This window comes from Bombina bombina, chromosome 1, assembly GCF_027579735.1.
Source record: "Bombina bombina isolate aBomBom1 chromosome 1, aBomBom1.pri, whole genome shotgun sequence".
Taxonomy (NCBI): domain Eukaryota; kingdom Metazoa; phylum Chordata; class Amphibia; order Anura; family Bombinatoridae; genus Bombina; species Bombina bombina.
Window position 1 is genome coordinate 831741566 of NC_069499.1, and position 21244 is coordinate 831762809.

The 21244-nt window shown below is 38.0% G+C and overlaps 1 protein-coding gene across 4 annotated transcripts in view; it reads right to left on the minus strand.

The window, feature by feature from the left end:
- Positions 1 to 254: 254 nt before the first annotated feature.
- The window catches only part of ZNF185 (zinc finger protein 185 with LIM domain), a 334258-nt gene continuing 313268 nt past the window's right edge, over positions 255 to 21244 (minus strand). For all 4 annotated transcript variants that reach the window (XM_053699442.1, XM_053699440.1, XM_053699441.1 and 1 more), the window contains 3 exons: positions 17164 to 17266; positions 15003 to 15101; positions 255 to 2730 (listed from right to left, as the gene is read on the minus strand). In XM_053699442.1, coding sequence (XP_053555417.1) covers positions 15003 to 15101; positions 17164 to 17266 — 202 coding nt within the window. In that variant the 3' untranslated portion in view covers positions 255 to 2730. The remainder of the gene's footprint in view (positions 2731 to 15002; positions 15102 to 17163; positions 17267 to 21244) is intronic.

The following is a 21244-nucleotide window of genomic DNA, read 5'->3' on the forward strand; positions in this document are numbered from 1 at the left end:
GTTGGTGTTCAAATAACATTTCTTCTTTTTGTGTAGGGACCAATACTCTGACAGAAGGATATTTTGCTTTTAACAGGAAGCTAAATATCTCTAAAGCCCAATAGATCTTATGGATCATTATCTCGTTATAGTTTATTGCTACTTATTTTTGTCACTATATTCACTAAACATTTAAGTTGTAAGAAAATTAGTTTGTGATTTCAGTTTATACACATAGTTATGGCAATAAAACCAACTCCAATAAATAATGCACATCATTTAAAATAATACTTTAATAGTTTTCTTGTAATATAGCAAGATACAGTCATAAAGAATATGAATGAGGATGACAACCTTAACATAGTAAAGCATAATACGGTAAAACGATACCATCTGGATATATTACAATATTTATCCCTATATCCCCAATATAATATGCTTTCAAATAACATTGACGTATGAATTGGAACATTTAATAGTTTAATATTTATTGATACAATTGTTTTGTAACAGTAGAGATAGAACTGCATTGTTATATTGTTTATATTCCAGTTATTCTTTGTAAGATGTTATTAGTGATCTCTTGCTGCATATTGATCCAATGATTAGAACTTGCCCTCACTGTTTCACAACAGTAACACAGTGTAACAAAATACTGTAGCGTTCCTTCCTGTTAAGCATTATATAACAAACTTAACTGAACATTGCATTGCAAACAAATGCATGCTCTAATTTGTTCATGCAATTTTAGAAATACTGATCCTGGAAAGTCTAGATTAGGTGTTTAACCGTTGCAAAGGCAGCTGGTTTATGCTACTGCTGTTTGATTCAGTGCTTGTGTGTGCTTGGGGCCAGCAGTTCTCTGCATCTTCTAAGCAGCTCTTTAACTATGTGTTTAACCACTTTGCAGGAGTTAATTACATAGACTTGCAGAGTCTGTAGCACTTAAAATAAACATTCTTGTTGTAAAGCTGACTTAACAATCTATATATTACAATTAAGAAGATAAGGTGACATTTTGAAGCAAGTTATTAGCACATTTTAAATGTTCGCAATCCATCTGTCAGTGTCAGTTAATTACTATTGTAAGATTATATAATGTGCAGCTATGAAAAAATGGAGTTTTATTTAATACTTGGGCAAATTACATAGTACACAGAATATATCATTTAGATCAGTAAAAGTTTATTTTTGATGCATGCTTATGGAACTAGGTCTTCTACATGTCTTTTTTAATCACATTGTAATTTGTCTCTTTGACTATATAACACCTCTTCTTCAAAGACTACAATCTAATTTCTAGTTACTTTGTGTAAGATATATTGGTAATGGTGCCACGTAAGTGCATTATATTAGGACATGTTTTTCACTGTTGGATTTTAACTGCTTAGCAAGTGTACACCTTGTGCAGAATCCCCCACTCCGGCAAAAACCTGGGTAACACACACCTTCATCATGAGTATTTGTTTTTAACTGCATTTCAAGGAGATGACAATTAGTGAATCATAATAATTTGCATGAATCCACTTCCAGCTTCCTAATAAGCACAACATTAAAGGGACAGTATACACCAATTTTCATGTAACTGCATGTAATAGACACTACTATAAAGAATAATATGCACAGATACTGATACAAAAATCCAGTATAAAACCATTTAAAAACTTACTTAGAAGCTTCCAGTTTAGCTCTGTTTAAAAGGTTACTAGAACACCCACTTTAAGTGGGAAATAACAGACACTCCCCCTCCCCTGTATATGAAAAGACCCTTTAAACAAACAGGAGCAAGCTGGAGTAGGAATACCTCGGTATTCTCCTAAAACTTTGGGGCTTGGTTGGGAGTCTGAAAATCAGAGCAAAGTAATTTAAAAATAAGCAAAACTATACATTTTTTTTAAAAAAACCTTGTATGGGCTATATAAATGGATCATCTACAAAACATTTATGGAAAGAAAAATTGAGTGTATAATGTCCCTTTAAAATCAGCAGAAAACTGGGCAGCACAATACAATGTGATATCAATTAATCAGTTAGCTCATAGCCTATTTTCAGATTTCCAACTGCATAGATTACATAATATAATGTAAAATGAAAACCTCACTGCGTAATAACCACACTTTTTTGGAAGAATATTTAACTAACTAACAAAAATCATAAAGGCCAAAGCAATTGAAATAATGATTATAAATGTAAACGTTAGTTTTAAAACGTTCCTTGATTTGTGGTGCAAAGTGTTTGAGGGTTATAAATAAGGCACTCATTATATTGGCATCAGTAAATGTATAATTAAATAAATAAATACATCCAAAGGCATCTACCTTAATGCATGCAATGCTTAAACCAATGATATTATAGGTACCAATTACATTTATGGCTTTGTCCATGGTAATACCAGTATACATGGATATTAATAGCTTAGTATCTTGGATCTAAATGAAGAATCCTTTATCCTTTAGGGGTTATGTGCTGCTATTATAATGGTTTATGGTAAAAATTCCCACTGCTTTCAGAAAGCTGGATAATATATGTAGCATATAGTATATGCACCTTAGCATGCAAAATTATATGACTTTGTGTTTGTTCTGCAGACAATGTATTTTGATAAAGAAGCTCAGTTTCATTATGAACATTTATCAATCACATCTTTAGGATAATTTACAACAATCAATATCATGTGATAGTGATTAAGTAGAAGTAAAATACTTTAACTCATAATAGCTTCAGCTTCACCATCCTGTTTTTCCTCCAAACCTGGGGAAAAAAATAAAAATAATTATATATATATAACATATTGATGCTAGCTTGTCATACCAATTTACTTTAGGTAAAGGCTTGAGGTGATCTGAGCCAATCAGTGGCCCATTTGCCCATGTAATTATAATATAAATAAGAATACTCCTTAGTATATCTATGCTGTTTATTGCCTAATAGACATATACAAATATTCATAATTTGTTGTGCTGTATAGATACTGTAAAAGTATGTGTATGTATGTATGTATATATACATTCAGTCATGGCCAAATTTTTTGGCACAAAATAAGTAGTTTCCCAGCCTCCAGTTAAATTTAAAAGACCTTTATTAATTTCTTACAGGGTCCATCATATCAACCAACAACGTTTCAAACCTATTCCAGGTTCTTAATCTGGAATGACATGACATGATTAAGAACCTGGAATAGGTTTGAAACGTTGTTGGTTGATATGATGGACCCTGTAAGAAATTAATAAAGGTCTTTTAAATTTAACTGGAGGCTGGAAAACTACTTATTTTGAATACATATTGGGGTTTGGCTAACCCTTTCCTGTGCCCCAGAAAGGAAAAGAGAGGTGCTGTCTTTCACTATTTGCATATAACAAATTTTTTGGCACCCCTGCATTTCTGTCAGATAATGCACCACTTTGCCCAGGAAATTGTTGCAATTACAAATGTTTAGACATTCTCATGTTTATTTCCTTTGTTTGTATTGGTATGACACAAAAAAGTGGAGAAACTAAAGCTAAATCCGACATATTCCAAGCAAGACTCCAAAAATGGACTGGACAAAATTATTGGCACCTTCTCAAAATTGTAAGAAATAATTGCATTCCATGGAGCTGTATCATATCCGCCGCACATTGATAAATGCCAACAGCATACACTGTCAACATTTATCATTGCACAAGCAGTACTTGTGAACTGCTTGTGCAATGCCGCCCCTTCAGATCTGTTTGTGATGCTCCCTTACCTGTATCAATTGCTGACAATATAGAAATCACACTGGCAACCAGTTAAAATGGTGAAAAATTTACTCAACCTTTCTGTTGTGTGTCTCTGTGCCACACTAAGCATGGACAAGAGAAAGAGCAGCAAAGAATTATCTGAGGATTTGAGAACAAAAATTGTGGAAAAGCATGGACAATCTCAAGGTTACAAGTCCATCTCCAGAGATCTTAATGTTCCTGTGTCCACTGTGCGCAACATTGTCAAAAGGTTTACAGCCCATGGCACTGTAACTAATCTCCCTGGACATGGACGAAAGGAAAATTTATAAAAAATTGCAACAAAGGATTGTTTGAATGGTGGATAAAGAACCTTCATTAACTTCCAGACTAATTCAAGCCGACCTTCAGACACAGGGTACAAATGTGTCAGCTCTCACTATACGTTGTAGGAGACCCAGGAGGACCCCACTGCTGACACAGAAACATAAAAAGCCAGATTGGAGTTTGCCAAAACTTATTTGAGGAATCCTTTTGGGAGAATGTGATGTGGACAGACGAAACAAAATTACAGCTTTTTGGTAAAGCCCATCCTTCTTCTGTTTTTAGAAAAATAAATGAGTCTTTTAAAGAAAATAATACGGTCCCTACAGTCAAACATGGTGGAGGTTCACTGATGTTTTGGGGTTTCTTTGCTGCTTCAGGCATTGGATGTCTTGACTGTGTGCATGGCATTATGAAATCTTAACACTACCAAAGAATTCTGTGGTGCAATGTAGGGCCCAGTGTCAGAAAGTTGGGTCTCTGTCCGAGATCATAGGTCTTACAGCAGGACAATGACCCAAAGCACACGTCAAAAAGCACCCAGAAATGGTTTAAGACAAAAGTGCTGGAGAGTACCTAACTGGCCAACAATGATTCCAGGGGCGGAATTAGCAAGCTCCGAATGGAGCTTGATGCCCCTGTTTCCATACAAGCCTTCAGGCTCGCCGGAAACAGTAGTTATGAAGCAGCGGTCTAAAGACTGCTGCTCCATAACTTGTCTGCTGTCTCTGAGGCTGCAGTCTTCAATCCGCCCGATCCTATACGATCGGGCTGATTGACACCCCCAGCTAGCGGCCGATTGGCTGTGAATCTGCACCACATATTTTTAAAAGACCAGTGAGTGCAAGCCATTGTCTTTTGTTATTTGTCTCCTGTTTGCACCCTGGCAAGTTGGTTTTGAAGTGAGAGTGCTCTCCATTTGCTAAACTACACAAAGATATATATAGATATATATAGTGTGTGTATATATAGGCCAGGAATGTGCAGCCAGTAATATTATTGTATTCTATAACCAGGTAGTATTGTAAACAATAGTCAAATTTAAAAGGCATATGAAATTCTATTCTACTTCAAGAAACATTCATTATAAATGTTGCTAAAAAATATAATTTATGCTTACCTGATAAATTCATTTCTCCTGTAGTGTAGTCAGTCCACGGGTTGCACTTCCTGTTAGGGAGGAGTTATAATCCCATAAGTAATGGATGACCCGTGGACTGACTACACTTAACAGGAGAAATAGGATCTTTAGCTTTTATTTTTTAAAGGGCCATAATACCCAAATGTTTAAACACTTGAAAGTGATGCAGCATAGCTGTAAAAAGCTGACTAGAAAATATCACCTGAACATCTCTATGTAAAAAAGAAAAATATTTTACCTCAAAAGCTACTCAGTAGCCACCTCCCATTGTAAAGGATTTCTAAGCAGCATATTAGTGTGTCTGTCCTGGGACAGCTGAAAGGATGAGCCTTGTGCACTCTCATATTATTTCTCTATACAGATTAGGGAAGTTTACAATTAAATCTCATGAGAGTTAAGTGAAATCTCATGAGATCACAGTAAAAGAGTTCATGACCTCAGCACTGCTGATGCTGATTGGCTGCTGTTCATTTCTTCATTTTTTTTTTGTTTACCTGCAGCTGGGAGCAGCTGAGTATAACTTTTTAAACAGAACTTACTCTGCTGAGCTGAGGAAATTGTGAGGTAAAATATCTTCCTTTTTACATAGAGATGCTCAGGTGATATTTTCCTGTCAGCTTTTTACAGTTATACTGCATCAGTTTCAAGTGATTTAGCATATGAGTATTATGTCCCTTTAATTTAGACATTAGAAAGTTTTACACAGGGTATACATGCACCATGCATATTTGTGCCTCTTACTAAGGCTCCTGAATGATGCATGCGCACAAATCAGGTGCTCATTATACTCAGAGGTAAACAGCTTTGCATTCATGCACAGAGTTAAAGGGACATGAAACCTAATTTTTTTTCTTTCATGATTCAGAAAGAGCATGACATTTTAAACAACTTTACAATTTACTTCTATTATCTAATTTGCTTCATTCTCTTGATATCCTTTGTTGAAATGCATATCTAAATACACTCAGTAGCTGCTGAATGTACATTGCTATTTCTTCAAAAACTGATATCTGAAGAATGAAGCAAATTAAATAATAGAAGTAAATTGGAATGTTGTTTAAAATTGCATTCTCTATCTGAATCATGAAATTATTGGGTGTCATGTCCCTTTAAGGCTAAAGAAGACAAGTTTTTCTTTAAATGGTATGCTACAGATATATGCTTTTAGATGAAATTTTTTTTTATTTATTGAAGTCTCCCAACTCCACCAGCAAAATAAAAACAATATATGCATCACAACACATAACAATACAAAATAATAGCGCATGAAACACAGTATGTAAGGTAGCGTTAAAGGATATCTTGCTTGCATACGAGGACAACATAGTTTAGTCCTTCTATCTCCTTATGTTAGATTAAAGGAAGACTTCCTGTATTACAGATAGGACTCATGACACCAGAGTAGAAAGAAAGAATAATAAGAGTGCCTATCTTAAAGAGGAGAGAAAGAGAAAGAAAGAAAGAGAGAGAAAGAAAAAGAAAGAAAAAGATTGAGCACTCGCAGGAATTTCTATTAATTAAGTCCAACATCCTATCAGGCCCTAGCTTCCATGGATCTTCTCGTTTGCATCCTAACAGTCTTGTAAGTACACAGAAGTTCCGGCTAACCGCTGCAAGGATCCACAAGTCCAGGTAAGTAAAACAATTACCAATTTTATTTCAACAGACTATCCATTCCTCCCAAACTTTTAGAAACACTTGTCTCTTGTCTAATAGGGACGATGCAATGTTCTCCATTTGGTAATAGTATCTCATTTTGTTTAGGATAACATCGTAGTGGGGGACTGATGTTTTCCAATATTTAGCCATCACTGTCCTAGCCGCAGTACATATTATACCTACTAATTTTAATAATTGTCTGTGTAGTCCCTCAATAGGGAAATGTAGTAGGACCTGTTCCATATTTAGTTTGATCCTTCTATTAAAGATATTACTTAGTAGCTCAGAGGTGGCGTCCCAAATTTTATTGCTTTCGTGGCAATCCCACCACATATGAATGTAGGTACCCTCAATCTGGCAGCCCTGGTAACACTGAGATATTCTAGCCGTGTCAGACTCCAGCTGACAGTAATTTAAACCTACTAGGGTAATTATACCATCTATATATCACTTTAATATAGTTTTCCTTTAAGTTTGCGCTAACGGAGCACGCTAGGCCTTTCTGAATTGTGGCCACCCACTCTGTTATATCCCTATCGAAGTTAACCTCGCTTTCCCACTTTTTGATAAAGTATAACTTCTCAGGGTATCGTCCAACAGACAAAAACCTATAAAGACTAGAAATTGTACCCCTGATTCTGGAGTCGGATTGACAGAATTTCTCAAATAGTGTGGGAGTGTTCGAGACTCTTAGTCTACGGACTTCATCTATCCTATTTTTAAGTTGGAAATAATGAAACCAGGAATGCAGTGTGGAAGGCAGGAGGTCGTTATATTGCTGGAACGAAATGATCTCAGAATTTCGTAGTATGTCAGCAATTCTGTATAAGCTTTTGTTGGCCCATATTGTATTAGTTTGGGTATTATGGTGGTCTGGGAATATGGACAGCGGTGTGAGAAGGGAACCTTCCGGAATCAAATTATATCTTTTTTGTAGCTTATCCCATAGTCTCAGGGTGTGTCCTAGTGAAGTACATTTTGTCCAGGAACCTGGTCTGTCTTTTTTAAGTGTCCAGAACATCTGATAGACTGGGTTAAGATTTAATATGTCTCTCTCTAACTGGACCCAGGCTAGTTCACTATCAGAGTTATGTAGGAGTGCTGTTTGGGCTAACCTAGCAGCGTTGTAATATACTTGGAGATCAGGTACTCCCAGTCCACCTTCTGTTTTAGGTTGCAAGAGGGTGTGCCTATTTCAGATATATGCTTTTATATTCCTACAACAGGTACACAATTATTGTTCTTTTTTGTGTCTGAAAGGAATTTTAATAGTTGTTTACCTTTATACTGAGACTAATACATTGTACTCATTGGCTTACACACAGCTGATACTGCTGTATTCATTTCAGTCTAAATGTTAAAATTTAACATTAAGTACTGCTATGTAATATATAAAAAACGAATTGCAGTGTCCCTTTAAGTGTGCTTAATTAAGTGATTTAAAATCACTTAATTAAGTATCTGACACCTGCATATTCTGTATAGTAGATGATACTATTTTTTGATTATCTTTTATTTCTTCTTAATGCTAAAGCTTTAAGGGTTCCATCTCAGTAATGCATAATCAGGTGTTATTCATGACTATTTCTGCTTCCAAAAAAGATAGATTATGGATCTTCTTAGGGCATTAAATCAACGTATGGAGATTGGAGTAAGTATAATTTAAATTCTGTTTATATTGCTCATTGATGGGAATGGGAAATAAACAGAAATATCCAATAGAGGATGTAAAATATATATCTATACCAATATATCTCTATATGAATATATAGGTGTATATATATATATATATATATACATATATATATATATAGGTGTATATATAGATATATATAGGTGTGTATATATATATATATATATACACATACACACACAGTATCTCATAAAAGTGAGAACACCACCCACATTTTTGTAAATATATTATTATATCTTTTCATGTGACAACACTGAAGAAATTAGTGAGTGTACAGCCTGCATAACAGTGTAATTTAAACTTGCTTTCCCCTCAAAACAACTCAACACACAGCCATTAATGTCTAAACCGTTGGCAACAAAAGTGAGTACACCTCAAAGTGGAAATGTCCAAATTGGGCCCACAAGTGTCAATATTTTGTGTGGCCACCATTATTTTCCAGCACTGCCTTAACCCTCTTGGGCATGGAGTTCACCAGAGCTTCACAGGTTGCCACTTGAGTCCTCTTCCACAACTCCATGACAACATCACAGAGCTGGTGGATGTTAGAGACCTTGTGCTCCCTCACCTTCCGTTTGAGGATGCCCCATAGATGCTCAATAGGGTTTAGGTCTGGAGACATGCTTGGCCAGTCCATCACCTTTACCCTCAGCTTCTTTAGCAAGGCAGTGGTCGTCTTGGAGGTGTGTTTGGGGTCGTTATAATGTTGGAATACACCCCTGAGGCCTAGTCTCCGAAGGGAGGGGATCATGCTCTGCTTCAGTATGTCACAGTACATGTTGGCATTCATGGTTCCCTCAATGAACTGTAGCTCCCCAGTGCCGGCAGCACTCATGCAGGGCCAGACCATGACACTCCCACCACCATGCTTGACTGTAGGCAAAACACACTTGTCTTTAAACTCCTCACCTGGTTGCCACCACACACGCTTGACACCATCTGAACCAAATAAGTTTATATCGGACCACAAGACATGATTCCAGTAATCCATGTCCTTAGTCTGCATGACAAACTGCAGCTTTCTTGTGCATCATATTTAGAAGAGGCTTCCTTCTGGGATGACAGCCATGCAGACTAATTTGATGCAGTGTGCAGCATATGGTCTGAGCACTGACAGGCTGACCCCCCACCCCTTCAACCTCTGCAGCAATGCTGGCAGCACTCATACAACTATTTCCCAAAGACAACCTCTGGATATGATGCTGAGCATGTGCGCTCAACTTCTTTGGTTGACCATGGCTAGGCCTGTTCTGAGTGGAACCTGTCCTGTGAAACCGCTGTATGGTCTTGCCCACCGTGCTGCAGCTCAGTTTCGGGGTCTTTGCAATCTTCTTATAGCCTAGGCCATCTTTATGTAGAGCAACAATTATTTTCAGATCCTCAGATAGTTCTTTGCCATGAGGTGCCATGTTGAACTTTCAGGGACCAGTATGAGAGAGTGTGAGAGAGATAACACCAAATTTAACACACCTGCTCCCCATTCACACCTGAGACCTTGTAACACTAATAAATCACATGACACCGGGGAGGGAAATGGCTAAATGGGCCCAATTTGGACATTTCTACTTAGGGGTGTACTCACTTTTGTTGCCAACGGTTTAGACATTAATGGCTGTGTGTTGAGTTATTTCGAGGGGACAGCAAATGTACACTGTTATACAGGCTGTACACTCACTACTTTACATTGTAGCAAAGTGTAATTTCTTCAGTGTTGCCACATGAAAAGATAAAATATTTACAAAAATGTGAGGGGTGTACTCACTTTTGTGAGATAATGTATACAGATAGATATAGAAATATGTATTTTAAAGTACTAAGAACATTTCCTTCTAAGTGAAGAACATTGGAATATAAAATATTTACATTGAAAACATAGTAAAACACATTCTAAAATATTAAAATTGATTTTAAATGATTTTTTAGGTATTTAACTAGAAAGGGCTCTAAAGTGTATATATATATATATATATATATATATATATATATATATATATATATATATATATATATATATATATATATATATATATGTGTGTGTGTGTGTGTGTGTGTTGTATGCATCCCTGAACAGTAGGAGTCTTTAGGGAGCGCTTGAAGCTTTCAAAACTAGGGAAGAGTCTTGTGGAGTGAGGTAGAGAGTTCCACAACATTGATGTCAATCTGGAGAAGTCCTGTAAACAGAATTGTGAGGAGGTAAAAAGAGAGGAGGAGAGTAGGAGGTCATGAGCAGAACCAAGGGGACGGGAGGGAGAGTATCTGGAGACATAGAGGCCTATTTATCATATGTCTGTCGGACCTGATCCGACAGACATCGTTGAATGCGGAGAGCAATACGCTCTCCTTATTCAGCATTGCATCAGCAGCTCTTGTGAGCTGCTGGTGCAACACCGCCCCCTGCAGACTTGCGGCCAATCGGCCACCAGCAGGGGGGTGTCAATCAACCCGATCGTACTTGATCGGGTTGAATTCCGGTGATTCCTGTCCGCCTCATCAGAGCAGGCGGACAGGGTTATGGAGCAGCGGTCTAAAAACTGGTGTTTCTGGGGTGCCTGCAGGCTTGCCAGAAACACGGGGCGTCAAGCTCCATTCAGAGCTTGATAGATAGGCCCCAAGGTCTGAGATATAGGGCGGAGCAGTGCAGTTGAGGGCTTTGTATGTCAGAGTGAGAATTTTGTGTTTAATCCTGGATGCAAAATTGTAAAGGAGCTGGGCGGCTTCTGGGGGGACCAGAGAAGACTAAGTTGCAGTAACCAAGGCAGGAAAGGATGAGAGAGTGGATTAAAATCTTAGTTGTGTCTTGTGTAAGGAAATGTCTAATTTTAGAGATGTTTTTAAGGTGAAAGCAGCAGGATTTAGCCAAGAACTGAATGTGAGGCGTGAAAGAAAGATCTGAGTCAAGTGTGACCGCAAGACTTTGGGCATGCGGGGTAGGGGTAATGATGGAGTTGTGGACAGTTAGAGAGAGATTGGGGGTGGAGATTTTGGAAGAAGGGGGGAAAATAAGGAGCTCAGTTTTGGGGAGATTTAGCTTGAGGTAGTGAGAGGACATCCAGGAAGATATGTAAGAAAGACAGTTATCCTTTTTAAAACCCTTATAAAAATTTGAATTGATATTCATATGAATAATTTTGTTAGAAAGTGTATATATGAGTGTTACACTTGATTTCAATGTATTTACATTGTGTTTGGTGCACATTTTTTTTATTTCTTACACTTTACGTTAAATCTTCAGTCATGCTAACTCACCAAGCACAAATTTTGTTTGTGCTTGAGCGCACCTGTTAACTTAAAACGTGCAAATTAGATAACTTTAGTGCCCTACTTGTAATCTAGAATATAATAATTATCATAAAATACAAGCACTTTTTAAATTTATATGTTGTTTGTCACTTCAGTTCATATATTTAGGATCCATAAAACAGTTTCAAACCACTGTACATAAAGGAACGTTAAACACAAAAACCTTCTAGAGTGCAAATGAAACTGCCGCAACTAAATATGTTAAAAAATACAATTTGGCCTGAAACAGTTAAAGCCAAAGCTGTTCAGATTAAATATTGAACAGATAACGCATGTTTGTGCTTAACAAATACTTAAAGGGACACTCAAGTCAAAATAAACTTTTATGATTAAGAAAGAGCAGCAATTTTAAGACACGTTCCAATTTACTTCCCTTAGCAAATTCTTTTTATATTCACACTTTCTGTGGAACAGGTATGCTAGACTGTGATTGGCTGATGTCTGTCACATGATACAGGGGGCCGGAAAATGGGAGAAAAAATTAATTTGTCAGAAACAAATCTACTACTTATTTGAAGTTCAGAGTAGGTGATAAATCATTGTCTTTTTATTATGCACTTGTTAATTATGCAATTCTACTGCATTGAGTGGTCCTTTAACCCCTTAACGACCAACGACGTGCAGGGTATGTCCTCCAAAAAAATACAGTTAACGACCGATGGACGTACCCTGCACGTCGTCGGTCTTGGAAAGTGGTGGAAGCGATCCTGATCGCTTCCAGCCGCTTTCCGGTTATTGCAGTGATGCCTTGATATCGAGGCATCCTGCAATAACCATACTTGGCCATCCGATGCAGAGAGAGCCACTCTGTGCCCTTCTCTGCATCGGACATCGATGGCCGCAATCGTTGGTGGGTGGGAGCCGATGTGGGAGGCGGGTGGGCAGCCATCGATGGCTTCTAGGCTGAAGAGGGGGGTGGGATCGTGGGCGGGGAAGCCGGGGGCGCGCACGGACGCATGCGTGCATGGAGCGGGTGGGAACCGCTACACTACAGAAAAATGTTTTGAGAAAAGTGGGAGAGAGGGGGGAGGGAATAAATATAAAAAGGATCTAAGAGATCTGAGAGGAGGTGGGGGGTTGGTCTTTGGGGGGGGGAAGCTACACTACAAAAAAAAAATCTTTTTTTTTGTAAACTGGGTACTGGCAGACAGCTGTCAGTACCCAAGATGGCTCCCAATAAGGTAGAGGGGGAGGGTTAGAGAGCTGTTTGGGGGGGGGGATCAGGGAGGTTGGGGGCTAAGGGGGGATCCTACACAGCAGCATATGTAAATATGCTATAAAAAATAATTAAAAGATACCTTTTATTTTAGTACTGACAGACTTTCTGCCAGTACTTAAGATTGCGGGGACAATTGTGGGGTGGGGGAGGGAAGAGAGCTGTTTGGGAGGAATCAGGGGGTGTGATGTGTCAGGTAGGAGGCTGATCTCTACACTAAAGCTAAAATTAACTCTGCAAGCTCTCTACAAGCGGCCTTCTAATTACCAAAAAGCAGCGTCAAAGCCATATATATCTGCTATTTCTGAACAAAGGGGAGCCCAGAGAAGCATTTACAACCTTTTGTGCCATAATTGCACAAGCTGTTTGTAAATAATTTCAGTGAGAAACCTAAAGTTTGTGAAAAAGTTTGTGAAAAAGTGAAGGATTTTTTTTATTTGATCGCATTTGGCGGGGAAATGGTGGCATGAAATATACCAAAATGGGCCTAGATCAATACTTTGGGTTGTCTACTACACTACACTAAAGCTAAAATTAACTCTACAAGCTCCCTAATTAACTCCTTCACTGCTGGGCATAATACACGTGTGGTGCGCAGTGGCATTTAGCGGCCTTCTAATTACCAAAAAACAATGCCAAAGCCATATATGTCTGCTATTTCTGAACAAAGGGGATCCCAGAGAAGCATTTACAACCATTTGTGCTATAATTGCACAAGCTGTCACCACCTAACCTCTCACTCTAAACATATAGAAAGTTTTTCGCAAGAAATCGTTTGTATAAAAAGCACTTAGAACAGTCCCAAATCCCAAATGTGTGTTAAATATCTAGAGGAATGAGGATTACAAAAAACTTACCACAAAGGAAACACTGCATCTACAATTGATAGAGCTTTGGTTCATTACCTTCTATAGCAGTTTTATACACTGCTTCTGACTATCCATCAGCACATATTGTGACAAAGATCCCCCTGCACTATCTACTCTGCACCTGGAGAGGCTTAGCTGGTACACGTGAAGATACCAGCCAGCTCCTACTAGTACTTGGGCCAGTGGTGAGTACCCATTTGGCTTTTTTTCTTTGATTTCACATATATGGATATATTGATGCACACATGAGGCGCCCCTCTTGTTCTTTATTATTATCCATTTATGACATAATTGCACAAGTTGTTTTTAAAAAATTGTGAAAAAGTGAACAATTTTTTTTATTTGATCGCATTTGGTGGTGAAATGGTGACATGAAATATACCAAAATGGGCCTAGATCAATACTTTGGGTTGTCTTCTAAAAAAAATATATATACATGTCAATGGATATTCAGAGATTCCTGAAAGATATTAGTGTTCTAATGTAACTAGCGCTAATTTTGATAAAAAGTGGTTTGGAAATAGCAAAGTGCTACTTGTATTTATTGCCCTATAACTTGCAAAGAACGTGTAAACATTGGGTATTTCTAAACTCAGGACAAAATGTAGAAACTATTTAGCACGGGTGTTTTTTAGTGGTTGTAGATGTGTAACAGATTTTGGGGGTCAAAGTTAGAAAAAGTGTGTTTTTTTCCATTTTTGCCTCATATTTTAATTTTTTTATAGTAAATTATAAGATATGATGAAAATAATGGTATCTTTAGAAAGTCCATTTAATTGCGAGAAAAATGGTATATAATATGTGTGGGTACAGTAAATGAGTAAGAGGAAAATTATAGCTAAACACAAACACCGCAAAAAAATGTCAAAATAGCCTTGACCCAAACGGACAGAAAATGGAAAAGTGCTTTGGTCATTAAGGGGTTAAAGATAGTTTGCTACTTGTCCATATCCTACATTGGGGGAAAGGGAGCAAACCCTCATACCCTGATCATAAAAGTTTATTTGATAAGTGCAATAGCAGAAAAACAAAATTCCCTTTCTAATCATTCAAAGTTGTTGTTGACTATGTTTCATGTATTACCATTAACAAGAGTGGAATCATTTTGGCCGATACTCACCTAGAATAGCTTTTCATAGCAACTTTCACAGTGGACCACATCCCGGTGGATAAACAGACTGTCGATCAAATCTCCCATAGGCTTGTGACAAATGCCACACTAAAAAAAAAAAAATAGATTAATTATATCTGCAAGGACAATGACAGACCTCATCTTCTATAAAAAAAAAAACAGATTTATTTAGAACAAAGCATTCATTTTTTTCCAAAAATAGAAAAATATAATACACTTAAAATACTTTCTCCTAGACACAGCAATGGAAAACATAGTTTTAATAAATGATAGATTACACAGGTAAAGGAAATATGATTTACATTTTTATTTCTTCCTCTTTTATCTCCAGCTCCAATATTTTCTTTGTGTTGACAGATTTTCTTCTATGTGATAAGAGGGTGTAAATCTGCCTTCTTTATTCATTTTATTTGCCTCTCTGGGTTCATAAGCCAGTTTGTACCCACCACCCTCCTCAACACAGACCTAACCGTTGTCAGAGCTCTCGTGCCTGAATAGTTTTAAGATTTGTTCTAAGAGTATGATTTAGAGGTGATTGAGTTAGTCAAGGAAGTAGACCTAAAATCACAACTAAATTAAACATTTTATATAAAAATAGCAAGGTGTTTTAAGTTACTTAAATGGACACTGGTATATGTTTATGTTTAATGTGTTCCATTTGGCTTGTTATACCAACTGTTTGGTATTAATTAAATGTATTAGAAATTGATGCTTTGGGGTAGATTTATCAAGCAGCGGATGCTGCAATCTTCCCCGGTAGTCTCAGGTTCCCCTGAAACTGAAGTTAAGAAGCAGTGGTCTTAAGACCGCTGCTCCTTAACTCGTCCGCCACCTCTGAGGTGACACCCCCTGCTAGTGGCCGCAAATTTCACAAGAAATGCGTATGCTGCCAGCATTTATCGATGTCCGCCCGCACAATTATAAATCAAACCCTATGAGTTTATTCCCACTATCAACCATAATAAAAAAAAGTTGAACACTTAAGTATTGGCTTTTGTGTAGAGAGTGACAGATATTATAAAGTGGTCTGTTTTCCTGCAGGCTCAAACCATTTAAATGTGTCTTGAGAAAAATAAGTGGTTATTTAAGTGAGCAATATCAGCTATTTGAAATACAAAAATAAACCTAAATTAGCAATTTTGCTATAAATATAATACTATTATCAAGTCACTGGAAACACATTAAGTGGAACAAATTTTACAATGTAGTCTCTATTTAGCTCACCTAGCTCCAAGCAAACTATAGTCCACTTATGAAGCTGGTATCTATTGACCCCGTGGAGCCTCCTCATAATACCAAGACCTTTTGAATCCTGACTAACTCATGAAACTTCCCTAGATTTTAACATTCTAAACTATAAAACATACTTTCCTCTGTTATTAGTCCCCTTGATTCCTTTAATAGCAACTGGTGCTAGTTCTCTAAACCCTGCGCACATCTGCCAGCATTTTACATAAAACTCCTACCAAGATACAGTCCAGACAATTTCATAAACATTAACTGTGGTCCCACTGCAGCTTTTGTCTGTGTCCTTTGGAACATGTGATCCATAGATAATAAACTGACAATTATAACTCTCTTACCAAAGAATCATGGAATACACCAGCTTTTGTAAAATCCTGGTTCCTCAAATACCTCTTTTCCTCCATCATTTTTCTATAGTGGTTCATATTTTAGCAACACTCACAGGCTCGAGAGAAAGGGTTTATGTGTAGGTGCTCTAATGTCCCCTCACTAAACTTTCCAGTGCATTATTATTATTTTGAAGCCTATGCTGTCAGCTTTTCCTATTACTTGACTATTGTGATGCCTCTTTATTCACGTTTTCATGCGACATCCCTACAATCATTATGGGAGATTTCAATATTCCAAATATAATTTCTACAACTCCTGCTGCCACAAAACTACTTCATCTAACCACTTCATTCAGCTTCTATGAGTGAAATATATTTCCCACCCACTTCCAAAGTCAATTCATAAACTGGTATCTGACTATTTGTATTTCCCATTTCTCTACCCCCCCCCTTATGACTATCCTCTTCCAACCTGTGACCTCACCTTAGCAGCGCCAGCAGCATCCTTATTTGTTACTGCTAGATCAGAAAGCTATAGGAACATTTTAGCCAAAAAAGAAAGAGCAGTTAATCACCTTAAAACAGTATTCATGGCAATAAATATTAAGGTGCTCCAAGATGATTTTGGCCCCATCACTGATTTCTCGGCCACAGTAAGTACAGGGAGCTTCAGCAGATCTGTAAAAGAACAAAATGTAAATACTATGAAAATCTATAAATTTGAAAGCTCAAAGAAAAACCAGGCATGGACAGTTTTAGACTGGAATATAACCAACCATTGCCAAAAATCACAAAAAATACTTATCCCTGGGATGTGAGAAAACATAACAGCAGTGTTGAAAGTAGATCTATGCTTAGCAGTTACACATATATTTAATAAAAATTGTTGAGGTGTTATGTCTTTTTTCGTAGATTTGTACTAGTAGACCAAGTTTAGCACTTTATAAGAACAAGATAAGCAATACTGGAAATCAGATTACTAGCCAATATTCATAAAAAAAGCTCACCAGGTCCGCAAAATGCTAAATCATATGGAATATTCATACTCCATAAGGAAATTGTGTTGCAACAATCAACTGGTACTTTACAACTGTGGGCTTTTCTCATTTGTGAAGTAAGACAAATGCAGTACAATATAATAGTACAGGGAGTGCAGAATTATTAGGCAAGTTGTATTTTTGAGGATTAATTTTATTATTGAACAACAACCATGTTCTCAATGAACCCAAAAAACTCATTAATATCAAAGCTGAATAGTTTTGGAAGTAGTTTTTAGTTTGTTTTTAGTTATAGCTATTTTAGGGGGATATCTGTGTGTGCAGGTGACTATTACTGTGCATAATTATTAGGCAACTTAACAAAAAACAAATATATACCCATTTCAATTATTTATTTTTACCAGTGAAACCAATATAACATCTCAACATTCACAAATATACATTTCTGACATTCAAAAACAAAACAAAAACAAATCAGTGACCAATATAGCCACCTTTCTTTGCAAGGACACTCAAAAGCCTGCCATCCATGGATTCTGTCAGTGTTTTGATCTGTTCACCATCAACATTGCGTGCAGCAGCAACCACAGCCTCCCAGACACTGTTTAGAGAGGTGTACTGTTTTCCCTCCTTGTAAATCTCACATTTGATGATGGACCACAGGTTCTCAATGGGGTTCAGATCAGGTGAACAAGGAGGCCATGTCATTAGATTTTCTTCTTTTATACCCTTTCTTGCCAGCCACGCTGTGGAGTACTTGGACGCGTGTGATGGAGCATTGTCCTGCATGAAAATCATGTTTTTCTTGAAGGATGCAGACTTCTTCCTGTACCACTGCTTGAAGAAGGTGTCTTCCAGAAAGTGGCAGTAGGACTGGGAGTTGAGCTTGACTCCATCCTCAACCCGAAAAGGCCCCACAAGCTCATCTTTGATGATACCAGCCCAAACCAGTACTCCACCTCCACCTTGCTGGCGTCTGAGTCGGACTGGAGCTCTCTGCCCTTTACCAATCCAGCCACGGGCCCATCCATCTGGCCCATCAAGACTCACTCTCATTTCATCAGTCCATAAAACCTTAGAAAAATCAGTCTTGAGATATTTCTTGGCCCAGTCTTGACGTTTCAGCTTGTGTGTTTTGTTCAGTGGTGGTCGTTTTCAGCCTTTCTTACCTTGGCCATGTCTCTGAGTATTGCACACCTTGTGCTTTTGGGCACTCCAGTGATGTTGCAGCTCTGAAATATGGCCAAACTGGTGGCAAGTGGCATCTTGGCAGCTGCACGCTTGACTTTTCTCAGTTCATGGGCAGTTATTTTGCGCCTTGGTTTTTCCACACGCTTCTTGCGACCCTGTTGACTATTTTGAATGAAACGCTTGATTGTTCGATGATCACGCTTCAGAAGCTTTGCAATTTTAAGAGTGCTGCATCCCTCTGCAAGATATCTCACTATTTTTGACTTTTCTGAGCTGTCAAGTCCTTCTTTTGACCCATTTTGCCAAAGGAAAGGAAGTTGCCTAATAATTATGCACACCTGATATAGGGTGTTGATGTCATTAGACCACACCCCTTCTCATTACAGAGATGCACATCACCTAATATGCTTAATTGGTAGTAGGCTTTCAAGCCTATACAGCTTGGAGTAAGACAACATGCATAAAGAGGATGATGTGGTCAAAATACTCATTTGCCTAATAATTCTGCACACAGTGTATTCTTTAAATTAATTTTTAGTTGTATTCAGTTTAAGGTTTGTTCATATATTGGTAGTAAAACTGTGTACTTAGGAAACTGAGAAAAATTATTTTAAAATGCTAACGAAGGGGATCCCTTTGATGTGTCTTAAGTATTCTCACATGGGGTCCAACTATCAAAAACTCAACAATATGGAGAGAAATTACACAGAATCTTTGGGATTTTTTTTAACCTATAGTGTAATGAATGGGTCTCTCCTTCACATACATATCCCTGCATTGAGATAGTCACCTTTCATGATAAAATTTGAGCTTTTAAACATTTTTGAGGGAGATCGCCATACTGACAAGACTTCTTAGATCATCTCGCTTGAGCTGAGAACTTTAGATTGGCCTCTCAAGATATTTGTTAAAGGGACAGTCAACACCAAAATTGTTATTGTTAAAAAAGATAGATAACGCCTTTACTACCCATTCTCCAGCTTTTCACAGCCAACATTATTATATTAATATACTTTATAACATTAAAACCTCTTAATTTCTGCCTGTTTCTAAGCCACTACAGACAGCCTCTTATCACATACTTTTTTATTAGCTTTTTACAACTGTAGAATGCTAGTGCATGTCAGACATATAGATAACATTGTGCTCACTCCCGGAGTTGTGCACAACACAGCACTAATTGGCTAAAATGCAAGTCAATAGATAATAAATAAATAGCCATGTGATCAGGGGGCTGTCAGAAGATGCTTAGATACAAGCTTAATCAAGAGGATAAAAGTATAAAGTATTAATATAACCATGTTGGCTATGCACAACTGGGGAAACGGTAATAAAGGGATTATCTATCTTTTTAAACTATAACAATGTTGAAGTTGACTGCTCCTTTAATCTCGTTATCTCTGAAGGACATGTAAACTATTAGAAAAAAAAGATGCATATAAACATTGAAGCAATTATAAGTTAAAATGTGATAACAATGTCACATCTTCATTTGCATTGTTTCCAACACAGTGTGGTCATGTTCCACCACCTATGAAATGCTGCCTTGTAGTGATTTTCACTATTTTCTATAGGAAGCATTTTACCAGGTCTTAGCCCCTTTTCACCTGCAGCGAGTACTGTAAGTTCTACATGCTGCTTGATTGCAGACCCAACAAACGTTAGTAAATCTAGGCTACTGTCAATAGATATCCTGGAATTCACTTACATCACAAATTATACAGAGGTCAAGTCGAGCGGGAACGCATGGGAATGGAGTTCCTGCACTATTTTTGCAGGAGGATCTAAGTTCCCCCTGGACAGAGAACAGAAACTCCTCAATAAACACTGCTGGTGCCGGTGGGAGGAGCTGGAGCACAGTCTGGTTACAGAGCAAGGAGCCCATTTATCAAGCTCCGGGTGGAGCTTGAGGGCCCGCGTTTCTGGCGAGCATGCAGGCTCACCAGAAACACCAGTTATGAAGCTGCGGTCTAAAGACCGCTGCTCCATAACCTGTCTGCCTGCTCTGAGCAGGCGGACAGACATCGCCGCAATTCAACCCGATCGAGTACGATCGGGTTGATTGACACACGCTTGCTGGCGGCCAATTGGCCGCAAATATGCTGTGGGCGGTGTTGCACCAGCAGCTCACAAGAGCTGCTGATGCAATGCTGAATACGGAGAGCGTATTTCTCTCCGCATTCAGCGAGGTCTGTCGGACCTGACCCGCACTTTCGGATAAGGTCCGACAGACCTTTGTTAAATAGTCCCCATAGTGAGATCCTCTTGTAATGGGCAGTAACACTTCCTACAATACACTAAATGCAGCCTATCAGCAGTCCTGCTGTGTAATCACCCTGCACTGTGTGTAACACATGGTGCTTACATTTCTGTGTGGCTTGCTCTGGTATTATTTAGCTCCCCTCAGCAGAAATCGGACTATTGCACTTTAAGTGGGTGAGGTTCTGTGACAGAGGAGGATTCTCAG